Source organism: Nansenia antarctica, assembly GCF_963989245.1.
Source record: "Nansenia antarctica genome assembly, chromosome: 13".
In the NCBI taxonomy this organism is placed as follows: domain Eukaryota; kingdom Metazoa; phylum Chordata; class Actinopteri; order Argentiniformes; family Microstomatidae; genus Nansenia; species Nansenia antarctica.
The window spans coordinates 29816304-29829959 of NC_137683.1; the positions used below are offsets into that span (position 1 = coordinate 29816304).

General features: G+C 55.6%; 2 protein-coding genes across 3 annotated transcripts in view; one reads left to right on the forward strand and one right to left on the reverse strand.

Annotated features, from left to right (window-relative positions):
* sat2a.1 (spermidine/spermine N1-acetyltransferase family member 2a, tandem duplicate 1) overlaps positions 1-13656 on the reverse strand; it is a 119429-nt gene that overhangs the window by 20291 nt on the left and 85482 nt on the right. The gene's annotated exons all lie outside the window — the stretch shown is intronic.
* Positions 3265-10014, forward strand: zbtb4 (zinc finger and BTB domain containing 4; the record flags this gene model as incomplete). Its single annotated transcript, XM_080544187.1, has 5 exons — positions 3265-3574; positions 3635-4098; positions 4204-4707; positions 4852-8892; positions 9193-10014. The coding sequence occupies 5 exons, from the start codon at positions 3265-3267 to the stop codon at positions 10012-10014; spliced, it is 6141 nt and encodes a 2046-aa protein (XP_080400313.1).

Sequence of the window (13656 nt, forward strand, 5' to 3'; positions counted from 1 at the left end):
GGTCTGTCTGTTGACATAGCGAACAGATTATGTCTGGTGATAGTGTAGCTGTGGTGTAGATGGGGGCGTTGGATATGTGTCAATCGATTTCTCCTGGTATCTCCTTAGTGTGTGTGTGTGTGTGTGTGTGTGTGTGTGTTTTGTCCCCCTACTTTCAAAGCCTCTATATGTGTCCTTCCTTCCACTTGTGTAACCCTGTCAAACCCTGTCCCTGTCTGTGGCGTGGTTGGTACCCAGATTCAACCCTGTTGTTTTGCATGTTATTTACAAGTACTTCCTCCCCATGGATAACCAATTTATTTGTGTGTGTGTGTGTGTGTGTGTGTGTGTGTGTACATGTGTGTATATCTGACTATGCTCTGTCTGTCTGTCCGTCTTTGCTGCGTCCTTGTTTACCGCTAGGCCCTCCTATCTCTCCCTTTCTCTCTCTCTCTCTCTCTTTCCCATTCTCATTGACTCCCCATTTCCCACTCTTTTTTCCCTATCTCGCTTTATCTCTCCTTCTCTCTCTCTCTCTCTCTCTCTCTCTCTCTCTCTCTCTCTCTCTCTCTCTCTCCCTCTCTCTCTCTCTCTCTCTCTCGCTCTCTCTCTCTCTCTCGCTCTCTCTCTCCCTTCTCTTCCCTCTGCAATAACAGTGCTGACCTAGTTCTGCCTGTTCAGGGCTGCCTGTGGAATTTTACAGAGGCCTGCCTGCCTGGCTGCCTTGGCTGCTTAAAAAACGCAGGCAGAAAAAGCATGACTGAGGATTTTTCCCTTCCCTTCTTGTCGCATCATTAAGGCCTCAGCAGCCATCTCTCTCCCCGGTCTGCACCACCACCACCACCACCACCACCACAGAACAGGCAGTTGGTTTTTTAAAAAAAACAATGAAACAATTGAAATTGCCTATTGCGGGGGCTAAAAAAATCTCTAGCTCCTCTGATATGAATACGTAGATTGCGGGAGAGGGAGAGAGAGAGAGGGAGAGAGGGAGAGGGAGAGGGAGAGGGAGAGAGAGAGAGAGAGAGAGAGAGAGAGAGAGAGAGAGAGAGAGAGAGAGTGCGTCCGCGGTCGGCCATGGCGGTCAAATTAGAAATGGAAATAGGAAGCCGACCGACTGTCGACTGTCGCTCGTCCCCTCCAGCTTAGCTGCGACAGAACCGGATGCAGAGAGCGGAAAAACACCCCCCCCCCCCACACACACACACATCACTCTCCTCCCCTCCTTCTCTCTCTCTCTCCCTGTCTTTCCTCCCCTCCCCTCCCTCCTTCCCTCTCTCTCTCTCCCTGTCTTTCCTCCCCTCCTCCCTCCCCCCCTCCCTCCCTCCCCCCCTCCCTCCCTCCCTCCCTCCCTCCCTCCCTCCCTCTCTCCCTCCCCTCTCCCTCTCTCTCTCTCCCTCCCTCCCTCCCTCCCTCCCCCCTCCCTCCCTCCCTCCCTCCCTCCCTCTCCCTCTCTCTCCCTCCCTCCCTCCCCCCCTCCCCTTGCCTTCACAAATAATGGTTAGACTCCTGCCCGGCAGCTACTCGCCACCACTGCCAGGAATGGGCAGCAGCCCTGTGATGGGAACCACCCCCCTTTCCCCCCTGTCCGTTAGAGAGAGGGGGAGCTCTATTTTAAGTTTTCAGGACATGGATGCAAGTCAAACACTCTATTTCCAGGGTGATTCTTGATTAAATCTGAACGCCTTCCAATTAGGAGTGGAGAGAATGTTTGTGGCACGGGCGAGATGGATCCCTAGGAATGCCTTTTCACCAAGTGTTGGTGGTGGTGCGCTGAAATCTAGATACCAACTCTGACGCATATTCGTCCCTCCCTCCCTTCGTCCCTTCTGCCCACCCTCCTCCTCTCCCTCCCTCTCTATCGCCATTCCTGATTTATTTGGCGCCTTTATGATTTTTTTAAAGATCAGTATTGGTTTGGGTTTCACACTTTACATTGGTTTGTAATTACTGTAGTAACAACATTGTTTTAATATGTTTCATGTAGTACATACATGTGGTAATTGCATAGTAATGGAGTTGAATGGTTTGTGCTTGGTTGGTTGGGTCGGGTGTGGTGGTGGTGGTGGGGCGGGTTGGGTGTGTGGGGAGGCTGGGGTCCCCCGGGGGGGGGGGGGGGGGGGGTGTTTGGGGGCCGCTGCTGCTGTGTGTGCTAGTAGGCAAACTGGAAGTAGTCGTTCTATGAGTAGAGAGAGGGCTGCAAGGGAATTTTCCTGGATGCACAGTGTACAGGTTTTTTACCCTTGCCTGCTTGCGTGCTCTGTCATCATGTGAAGCGCATTGGGTCACATTTTGTGAGAAATGTGCTATACAAATAACACTTGATTTGATTTGATTTGAATGGTTCGTATTGTTTCAGAAACCGCCTCTTGAGTTGTAACTCCATATACCATGTTATTTATTACCTATGTAACAATAATGTTACATGTTACTACAGTAATTACAGGGTTACTACATATAGGTAGGGGCATATATGTATAGGGACAACTTACAAGTAAAGAGTTACCATTTATTGTGTTATTATACTACTGTGTCTGTTAAAGTGTTAAAGCATACAATACTCTTGGCGTGTGCTGTTAAATCTTTTACATACATTTACATTTTAGAAGGCAGAAATGAAAAGAAAGGTCAATAATAAATGGGGCGGCTGTGGCTCAGGAGGTAGAGCCGGCATCTAATGATCGCAAGGTCGGCAGATTGGTGGTTCGAACCCCGGCTGGCCACATGTCAAGGTGTCCTTGGGCAAGACACTGAACCCCAAATTGCTCCCAATGAGCGGGCCGGCGCCTTGCATGGTAGCTTACCTCTCTTGGTGTGTGAATGTGTGTGTGAATGGGTGAATGAGAGGCCGTTGTGAAGCGCTTTGGAATAAGGTGCTATATAAGTGCAGTCCATTTACTATTTACCATTTAATTCTCATAATGCTGATCCATTCTTCCTGTTTTTCTTCTTCTTGTTTTTTCTGTTTCTGTCTCAGTTTTGGGGGGCCAGTCATGGTGTGCATATATGTATATAGAGCCACTTAAAGTAAAGAGTTACCGTTTATTGTGTTCTTACCCCCCCTTTGCTGAGGTGCTGGATCTGAAGAGTATCAATACAATAAAGTGCAAAATAACAGCTTCCGCTGCACAGTGTTTGAGTGTTTCGGATGCTGTTATTTTGCACTCGAAAGGCAGAAAATGAAAAGAAAGGTCAATAATCCCATCTTTCATAATGCTGATCCATTCCTTCCTGTTCTTCTTCTTCTTCTTCTTGTTTTTCTTCTTCAGTTTTTGGGGGCCGGTCATGGTGTCCTGGTCGGCGGTGTGGGACCCCCTCCTCCACGCGGGCCTCCTCCTCCCACGCCTGAACGAGCAGCAGCACGACCCGGCCGTCGCCCACGGAACGCCCACTTCCTCCTTCTGTGACGTCACAGAGCCGCTCGTCACCGCCGGCAACGACGACGACGACATCGAGTTCCACGAGTTCCGCCGCCACCAGACCGACGACTCCACCGCCGCAGCCTGCAGCAGCCCTTACTTCCTCCGCCAGCTGCTGCTGCTGCTGACATCATCTTCCCCGCCTCCGCCGGTGCCTCCGCCTCCTACGGCTCCAGGCACCACCCCCCTTCCCTTCCTGCAGACTCCCCCCCCCTCCTCCACCTCCTCAGGACCAGAGAGGAGGAGGAGGACACTGGAGGAGGAACTACAACCCTACCTGCAGTCCACCAGAGTGTTAGTGTCAGACCTGCTGGATTACGTCTACACCTCCCGGGGAGGGGGCTGCCACCGAGACCGAGGCCGAGGGAACTCTGAGGGAACCAGGAGGAGACTGTTATATAACCAGAACCCTTTCGGGTTTCGGGATCTGCCCCCGCCTTTCTCGGGAACCGCTGACCCCGACCTAGTAGAGGAGGAGCAGGAGGAGGAGGAGGAGGAGGAGGAGGACCTGTGTGGTGTGGTGATGAAGGGCAAAAGCAGGCAGGGGACGGGGACAGGCCGGGGGGACAGGCACGCCGTGATGGAGGAGCTAGAGGACGGGGTGGACGACGGCCCCAAGAACGCTAAGATCACCCTCAGCTTCCCCCTCAGCGCCGCCCTGCCTGCCTCGGCTCTCACCGTTCACAACCGCCACAGTCCCGCCGGCTCGCCCGCCTCGTCCTCTCCCCCCCCCCACCACCACCACCACCACCACCACCACCAACACCACCGCCGCCGCCTCTCCTCCTCTTCCGCGGCCTCTAAGAGCTCCAACGAGGAGGAGTCGGAGTCGTCGTCGTCGTGGAAACAGGACGCTACCACGGACGTCAAGAAGAGACCCTTTATTAAGCCGCCGTCCAAGCGCCACGGCGACGGCGGCGGTTCTCCGTCCTCTTCCTCCTCCTCGTCCTCTTCCTCCCCTTCCTCTTCCTCCGCCGCCCCGATGGATCTTACCGCGTTAGTCGCCGGCAGGAAGGACATCAAATCCCCCCCGCCTCTAAAAAGTCATAAAGCGGCGGGGGGGGTGGCGGCATCAGACGGACATTTCTACAGGTTCTCAGGACCCAGGTCCTCCAACGGTCCTGTGGGGGGGGGGGGATATCCGGCGGAGGGGGGGGAGGAGAAGCACAGACTGTCCAACGGCATGGCCTCCCCCTCGGAGACGGCCCAGATCCTGTGCAACCTGAGCGCGGTGGCCTATCAGGACCAAAGGGAAGGGGACGCGGAGAGGAAGGAGAAAACCAGTTTAACGAAAAGAAAACAACAAGGGGCAAAGGGGGGAAGCCCCCACCACATAAGACCAAACCACCCCACGCCCACCCTCCACCAACTCCTTCCTCCTCCCCCTCTCCCCCCTCCCCCCTCTGAGTCTCTCACCCCCCCTCCTCCCCCTCCCCCTCCTCTTCCTCCTCCTCCTCACTCCTCCTCTTTCCCCCCAGATGGTGGCCTGAAGCCTGAGCTAATATGCGGGGTGTGCCACCGCCTCTTCAGCTCCGCCTCCTCGCTCACGGCGCACATGCGACTCCACCGCAGCGGCAGGGCCCTCAGCTGCCAGCACTGTGGCAAAGCCTTCATCCATAACAAGAGACTGCTGTCCCACGAGGCCTCCTGCTGCAGACAGACACTGGCCCCGGCCCCGGCCACCCTCCACCACTCCCCCTCCAACCCCCTCCCCCCCGGTCTCCCCCCCCTCCAGCCCAAAGAGGAGCCCCTAGAGGAAGGGGAGGTGAGGGTGGTGGGGGGAGAGTTGGTACGGGTGGAGGGGGGAGAGCTGGAGCTGGTGGGAGAGGGGGGGCTGGTGTCGGGCGAGCCTGGCAGGGTGAAGTCGTTGGGGAAGAAGGGGCGTGGTGGCCCCCTCCTCGAGGGTCACCCCGGCGACGAGGTGCTGGGTGGGGAGGAGGACCACTTCGTGAAGGTGGTCGACGGCCACGTCATCTACTTCTGCACGGTGTGCGAGCGCTCCTACATGACCCTGTCCAGCCTCAAGCGCCACTCCAACGTGCACTCGTGGCGCCGCAAGTACCCCTGCCACTTCTGCGACAAGGTGTTCGCCCTGGCCGAGTACCGCACCAAGCACGAGGTGTGGCACACGGGCGAGCGCCGCTACCAGTGCATCTTCTGCTGGGAGGCCTTCGCCACCTACTACAACCTCAAGACCCACCAGAAGGCCTTCCACGGCATCAGCCCGGGCCTCATCTCCAGCGAGAAGACGGCCAACGGCGGCTACAAGCAGAAGGTCAACGCCCTGAAACTCTACCGCCTGCTCCCCATGCGCTCCCAGAAGAGGCCCTACAAGACCTACAGCGACTCCATGGCCGACGGCTTGCTGCTGCCCCCCTCCTCCGCTGACCCCTCTGCCGTCCCCCTGCCCCCTGGCGCCCTGGGTCCCGGAGAACTACAGAGCCTCATCGGTGGCCCCCCCGGTGGACCCCCCCAGTCTGTGAAGCCTGATCCAGACCAGTTCCCCGACGGTTTCCCCCTCACCATAGAGCAGCAGGCGGAGATTTCCGCACTGGCCCCTCCCCTCTCCCATACAGACCTGCCCCCCCAAGTCAGGAAAGGCAGCAGCAGAGAGGGCGCGTCAGAGCGAGAGCAGCAGACTAGCGGCAGCAGTAGCAGCAGCTCCAAGGTGTCCGGTAGTAGTAGAGTCAAAGCTCCCAAGGGGGGCGTGGCCGGCCCGGAGATGGGCGTGTCCTCTGTCATCGCTTACGGCCACCACTCTAAGCCCTCGGTCATAGTCCACGGGACTGCGGTGTCATCCTCTGTCATCGTCCATAGCAACCAGGTCACCTCTGGTGGAGGGAAAAGCCCCCTGAACAGCTCCTCTTCCCCTGAAGCTAGTGACAGCCAGCCACTCCCCAGTCACAAGGCCAGTCCAAAACCTATTAAAAAGCATAGGGAGAGTACAGAGGGCTACAGGAAGAGAGCCAGAGACAGTTCGGACTCGACCGAGAGGTCAGGGAGCAGGGAGACGACAGGCAGGACCCACCACAAGGGGCGTAAGACCCACAGCAGCAAGAGTGACTCCACCACCGCAACCAAACCGTCTTCCACGTCTTCCGCAGGGTCAGAGGGGGGCAAGGGGGTGGGGCCGCTGTGCCAGATCACCGTGCGGATAGGCGAGGAGGCCATGGTCAAGCGCAGCATCTCCGAGACGGACCTAATGAGGGACAAAAGCCCCCCTCCTCCCAAAGCCAAGAGAACGGCGGAGCCCTCGTCGCTGCAGAGCCCCAAGGAGCCTCGCCACTCCCACTCCCACTCTCACCACCACCACCACCACCACAAGCACCGCACCCACCGCAGCGCCAGCCTCGGGGCAGAGGGGGGGCAGAGGAGGGAAGGAGAGGGGGGGGAGAGCAGGAAGAAGAGCCCCAAAGCCCCAGGCAAGGTCAGAGAGTACTACTTCCGTCAGGAGGTGCGTGAGCAGGGGGGGGATAGCGACCGCGACGGGGAGGATGACCTGTGGAGGCCCTACTACTCCTACAAACCCAAGAAGAAGGCCCAGGCTCATGTCCAGAGGGCAAAGAACTGGCAAAGCAAACTGCACTACAAACGCTCCCTCAGGCTGATGAGGAGGGCAGAGAGACTTGTGAACCACGCGGCGAGTAAAGCAGAGGCAGAGGAACAGGAGGAGGAAGAGGAGGAGGAGGAGGATGATGGAAAGAGGGAGGAGGAGGAGGTGATGGAGGAGGTGGTGATGAAGGAGGAGGAGGAGGAGAAGGAGCCGGAGGAGGAGGAGGTTAAAGAGGAAGACATGGAGCAAGAGGAGGGTGCACCCGAAACACCCGAATCCCCCAGTGTGTCCAGTATCCTGTCGAAAGAGAAAGACGACCAGGGTGGTGAAGAAGAAGAAGAGGCTGGGGAAGAGGCCCATCTTAAGCCCAGCAACCCACCACCTCTCTCCTCTGCTCAACTCCGGCCGCCCACGGAACGCCCACTTCCTCCTTCTGTGACGTCACAGAGCCGCTCGTCACCGCCGGCAACGGCTCCCTCCTCTGTCTTCCCGATGGGAATAAAACGCCGATCCTGGTCCGACGACGGGAGCGCGTCGGAGTGCGGCACGTGCGGCCGCTGGTTCTCCAGCTCCAGGAAACGGGACAGGCACGAACTCAGCCACCTGCTGGAGTTCGTGTGCTTCCTCTGTCGGGCCCCCTTCCCCTCCCGGGACCAGCTGGAGGACCACCAGAAGACCCAGCACCCCCCCAAAGCCACCCCGGAGCCCCTGTCGTCCGTCGTGGCGCCACCACCCAAAGCCACCGGGTTGTCTCATCAGGACCGAGACAAAGGGATGACGGCGGAGACAGACTCCGTGGAAATCAGGGGGGAGGATCAGGGGGGAGGGGAGGAGAGAGAGAGGGTGCTGCTGCTGCTGGAGGGAAAGGGAAACCCAAGCCCGAGTTGCCTGAGCAGAAGATCGCTGGCGAGACACACCTGTCCACAGTGCCACAAGGTGTGCAAGACATTCTCGGCGTTTAACCGCCACATGAGGCGCCACGAGCTAAGCAGCTCCTCTGAGAGGGAGGAGACCAACACACGACCAGAGCCAAAAGCAGCAGCAGCAGCAGCAGCAGCAGAGACCACAGTTATCACTGTTAACAAAGACCTAGACACCACGAGGAGTCTCGATCACGTCGTCGTACCCCTCCTCCTTCAGTCTATTCCAGTTATCAGCTACCCTACACAAAAAGACAACACACAATATAGCAGTGAATGTATAGAGTCAGTGAAATGTGTCACTAGCCAGCCTGGTGGTGAGGTGAAAGCAGAAGAGCACCAAACTCCATCTGCACCATGCAGCAGCAGCAGCAGCGGAAGCAGCCCTGAAGTCAAACAACTCAACAACAACAACAACAACTCTTCCGTTCCTGAAAGAGAGCCGCCCAGTCCACAGTTTGTGAGGCCTCCTCCGGAGACTCCTCCGGCTGTTTCCATAGCCGACAGGCCCGAAGCCTCTCCTCCTCCTCCTCCTCCTCCTCCTCCTCCTCCTCCTCCACCCTCCGCTCTCCGGGGGGTGCTGGTCATGAGTGGTTCTGAGTGTCTGGACTATAGGACCCAGAGGAAAAGGAGCTTGGGGGGCACGATCCAGAGGAGAGCCAGCCCCGCACCACCTGTCCTGGGACCGGTTAACACGTCTCCAAATATACCCCCCGCCGCCACCTCACAAGCCAGAATCAACTCCTCTGCTGCTGCTCCAGCTGCTGTTTCCTTGACAACCGCGTTGCCCAGCTTAGGGGTGGTGGGGGGTGTTGTGAAGCGTGAGGGGGTCATTACGGAGAGCCAAGAGAGGCATGTGCAGGGGAAGGGTCTCCACCTCCACGCTGGTTACGAGGACTCCTCCTCTCCTGTGGCCCAGGATCTCAGGGTTCCTCCGCCTCTGTGCAGGAGCCCGTGTCCCAACCAAGCACAAGACCTGACCATGTCCTCTATCCTAGCCAGGGAGAGGGAGAGGGAGAGGGAATGGGAGAGGGAGAGGGAGAGGGACAGGGACAGGGAGAGGGAAAGACAGAAAGAAAGAGAAAGGGACATAGAGAGGGAAAGACAGCAGAGAGAGAGAGAACGGGAGATGGACAGAGAGAGTATCCAGCAGCAGACCAGGGCGTGTTCTGCAGTGTTCCACAGCAGCCCGCAGGAGCAGTCCAGAGACACGGAGGCGGTTGCCCTCCTGGTACCCAAAGAAGAGCCGCTCAGTCCCGCTCCGTCCCCCAAATGCACTGCCACTTACACCACTACTAACTGCCCCCCCCCCTCCTCGCAGAGGCGCCCCCCCCCTAAGTCCCCCCGCCACTCCCCGACCGCCATGGACCTGCTCGTCCAGGCCAACCGCCACGCCGCCCAGACCCTGCGCAGCACGCGGGGTCCCGAGAGGCTGCTGTTGCCGACCGGGGCGGGGGGGGGCGGCGGCAACGACCAGCGCCCCTCCGCTCACGCCCTGCTGCTCCACCGAGCTCCACCGCCGCCGCCACCACCGCCTGAGGCTGAGCCCCAGGACAACCACCACAACAACAACCCCTCAGCCATGTCCACAGACCCCCACAGAGGGGAGGCTGCTGTTGCTGGCGGGGGGGGCTACCCCGTCCAGGAGTTCCCCCTGCCCCTCACTGTGCCGCACGGCTACCGCTCGAGTAGTAAGAAGCAACAGCAACAGCAACAGCAACAGCAGGAGCAGCAGGACCACACCAACCACCACCTGCTCATGTCCTACCCGACAGGGCCTCTCTCCTTCGGGCACCTGGGGAAGATGGTGCCCACCAACCACCGGGACCTGGCCAAGCTGCAGCCTTTCTACCCCGACCCCTACCACCTCCTCTACGGACCGCAGCTGCTGGCCTACCCCTACAACCTGGCGGCCCTGCCCATGGCTCTGAACATGATGGCCCCCGCCGCGGGGGACAAGGTGGAGCCTCTCCCTTTCCTCCCTGCGCTCTTCAACTACGCGACCGCCGGTCCCTACGCGGGCTTGGTGCCGCATCCCTTAGTGGCCAACCCGAGCCTCATGTCTAACAGCGGCGGCGGCGGGGGCGGGGGCGGAGGTGGTGGCAGCAGGAAGCAGCGAGACAGCAGCAGCGGCAAGCCATAGGAGGACGGGGATCAGAAAGAGACAACTGAGGAAATATCTCAAAGTAGTGGAAGACCAGGCAGGCCCCGTAAGGTGGAGGAGGAAGGGGGAGAAGAAGAAGAAGAAGCAACGTGGGGGCTTCTTTGGTTACTGAGAACACTTGCACAGTTCCCCCCCTGCCACTCTTTTGTAAAACGTAGCGATCAGAGCTAGGCACTGAATTAGAAAAAAAGGGGGATGAAGGGAGGAGGAGAGGGAGTGGAGAGGAGAGGAGGAGGAGGGGAGGGGGCGTAAAAGGAGGAGGAGGGCAGGAGGGAAAACAGGACTGACATACTGACAGATGGATATCCCCTCTTCCTTCCTCGAGCACTTTTCCGTTCACCTCTCTCTTCTGTTCTCCTGTCTTTTTCTGTAGTGTTAGTAGTACTAGAAGCTTGATTAATTGTCCTCTCTCTGACTCTCTCTCTTGTTATGATAATATCTATAATATAACAATAATAACAGCTAACAGGGTGTGTGTTTTTTCCGCAAAAATTAGTTCAGTCTGCTTCCCTTTATAGTGACTGCGTAATGAGGGTATAAAGACGCCTCTCTGGGGGAAGGAATGTGTTCTGGGAAGAGGGGAACGGAACGGGCCGGAAGCGTCATCACTCAACACAGCCGGAGAGTCACAGCGATAAAATGACGCTGTGTGTGTGTGTGTGTGTGTGTGCGTGTGTGTGTCTGCTCGCCACACACACACACCACGTGTGTCTTCTGCTTTCTTGTGTAAACCAGTGCTCAAAACTTAGACTGTGAGAGTTGTATGTGAGCATGTACATGCACAGTATGTAGGATTCGTTTTGTGTACGCAAAGGTGGACTTTTGTTTGTTTGTTTGTTGGCGGGAGTGTGTGTGTGTGTGTGTGTGTGTGCGCACGAGCGTGTGTGTGCATAGGAATGCTGTGTGCGCACGAGCGCGTGTGTGCACAAGTGTGTGTGTGCAAATATGTGTACGTGTGTGTGTGCGCAAGGGTGTGTGTGTGTGTGTGTGTGTGTGTGTGTGTGTGTGTGTACGCATGCACATACACGGGCCAGAGTCTACCATCTAAGTGCTGATCATTCCGCTGAGCCCTTCTGAGGTGTAAAGCAGCATTCCTATGCTAGGTGGACTAGTCAACTAGTCAGTCAGTAGGTCAGTCAGTGCATAGAGGTGCATTAGAAAGTGATTCCTCCATTACAAAATCACAAAGTAGCAAGTGCTAGCTTACCTTTTAATAACGGCTGGAATAGAACCTCTGTATTTGTGTAAAACGACAAAGCTTACGACGACGACCGCCTCCTCCACTAACCTAAGACCACGGTAGGCCAGATGACCCCCAGCTGTGAGCTGTGAGGGGTTCATGTGAGTGTACCTTAATGTGTGTGTGTGTGTGTGTGAAAACAGCTGGAGAGCAGCTCTCTTAGAAAAAAAGAGGAGTGAAAATGGCTTGACACTTGTAGCTTATTTGGAATAAAACACAGTAGCTGGCCACTGGGTGTGAATTGTAGTGTAGACCATTGCACTTCCAGTCCTTGTTGTGTACTCTCATCTCATTTCTTCTTCCAAGGATTTGACAACAACAACAACAAAAAACGAAAGGAAAAAAAAAAAGACAAAAAAATCAGTCCAAAACCTTTTAATCTTCAGTGGCCTTTTTTCTCTCTCCCTGGCGCCCCCTGGTGTCCACCAAAGACACTCGTTGTTGTTTATTAAAAGGCTGGGTCACACAGAGAACGAGAGTTGAGGAAGGGACACACAAAAAAAGAAAGAGCTGGCGCCCTCAGGGAGGGTGGTCTCTGCGATGAGCGGAGATATTACTGTACGTAGAGAGAGAGAGAGAGAGACCCAGCGATACGAGGACGAGGTGCAGCTAGATCTGACCCCTCGACGGAGTGTTCTAGATGGGTCTAAACGACCCCTCTCCTTCTCACTGAGAGGGCATAGGAAAGGACAGCAATGGCTGGACAGACAGACAGACAGACAGACAGACAGAAGGCACAGTAAGATCAAGTTAAGTTAGGGGGTATTCGTGTGTACAGCTCTCTCTCCTTCTTCTCTTGGAGGAGATAGGGGGGTTCGAACGTGATTGGCTCCCTCTGAGCTAGAGTAGGACTCTGTGCTTAGGAGCCATTGTTGCCGGTCCCCCAAAATGTTGTCCCGTTGGTGGGGGACTTTACCGTTTTGTGTATCTCTTCTCTCTTCTCTGTATGTTTTTTTTGTTTGTTTGTTTTATTTGTTACACCTTTTGTTGTTTTGTTTGTTTATGATTTTATTGTTTTTTTTAACCCCCCCCCCTTTTTGACAGAAGACAGAAGTGTGTGTGTGGGGGGGGGGGGGTTTGAGTACACTTAAAAAATATGAATGTAATTCTAGTCATGAGGTTAATGAAGTACAAAATGCATTAAAAAGGTAGATGGATTTTTTCTGTTATTATTCTGACTTGAAAAACAATAACCTGTAAAGACGCTGTCTTGGAGTCTGGTATACGTATATACAGTAGTCCTAGGAACATGTCAACAAACGTGGGTTTCTGTAATCCACCAAGCATGAGCATCACTCGCTTCCTAACCGTTTATATCTCCTCTGGTATCCAACATCACTCACTTTCTCCCCCTCTCTATTTTCTCCTTCCTGTCTTCCTGTTCTCTCCTCTATCTTTCCCCTCCATTTTTTTTCCTTGTTTTTTTTCCAGTATTCTCTTTCCTCCTGTCTCTTCTTTTTTCTCCTCTATCTCTCCCCCCCCTCCCTCCCTCCATCTCTCTTTTTTTGTTTTTTCCTTCGTACGTGTTTGTTCCGGTGTAGAGACCCCCCCCCACCCCCCTTTAAAAAGAGCAGCTGCCACATCTATTTTTCACAATCACTATGGGAGCTGTCCAATTACCCCCCCCCCCCCCTCCAAACACACACACACATTTTTACACCACCACCTCTTTGAACTTTCTGGATGTGTGTGCGTGTGTGCGTGTGTGTGTGTGAGAGAGAGAGAGAGAGAGAGAGAGAGAGAGAGAGAGAGAGAGAGAGAGAGAGAGAGAGAGAGAGAGAGAGAGAGAGAGAGAGAGAGAGAGAGAGAGAGAGAGAGAGAGAGAGAGAGAGAGAGAGAGAGAGAGAGAGAGAGAGAGAGAGAGAGAGAGAGAGAGAGAGAGAGAGAGAGAGAGAGAGAGAGAGAGAGAGAGAGAGAAAGAGAGAGAGAGAGAGAGCGTGCTGTGGCGCTGTTCGTTCCACGCAGGAAAGCGTAAACGCAGCGTAACCGACGGCAGGGGCTCGTAGACCTCCTCTTGGGTGTGGTTACAAGCCTTTTGTGCGTGTGTGTGTGTGTGTGTGTGTGTGTGTGTGTGTGTGTGTGTGTGTGTGTGTGTGTGTGTGTGTGTGTGTGTGCGCGTGTGCGAAAAAGGAAACCAAAACAAATCGGCCTAAGCAGCATATCCCCAGGAGTGTATAAATCTTTTTGATATTTTATTTTTTTCTTCCTTCAGTGGTTTTAGTTTCAATACACCCCTCCCTCCCTCCCTCCCTCCCCACCCCTAGCCCAGCTGTAAAGACGCCGTCTTCATACTCTTGCCTACCTATCTGCGGCCGTTTCAGTAGAAGGACACGTTACGTGTTCCCTAAACACCATTTCTTATGCCATAGTTTTACCATCAT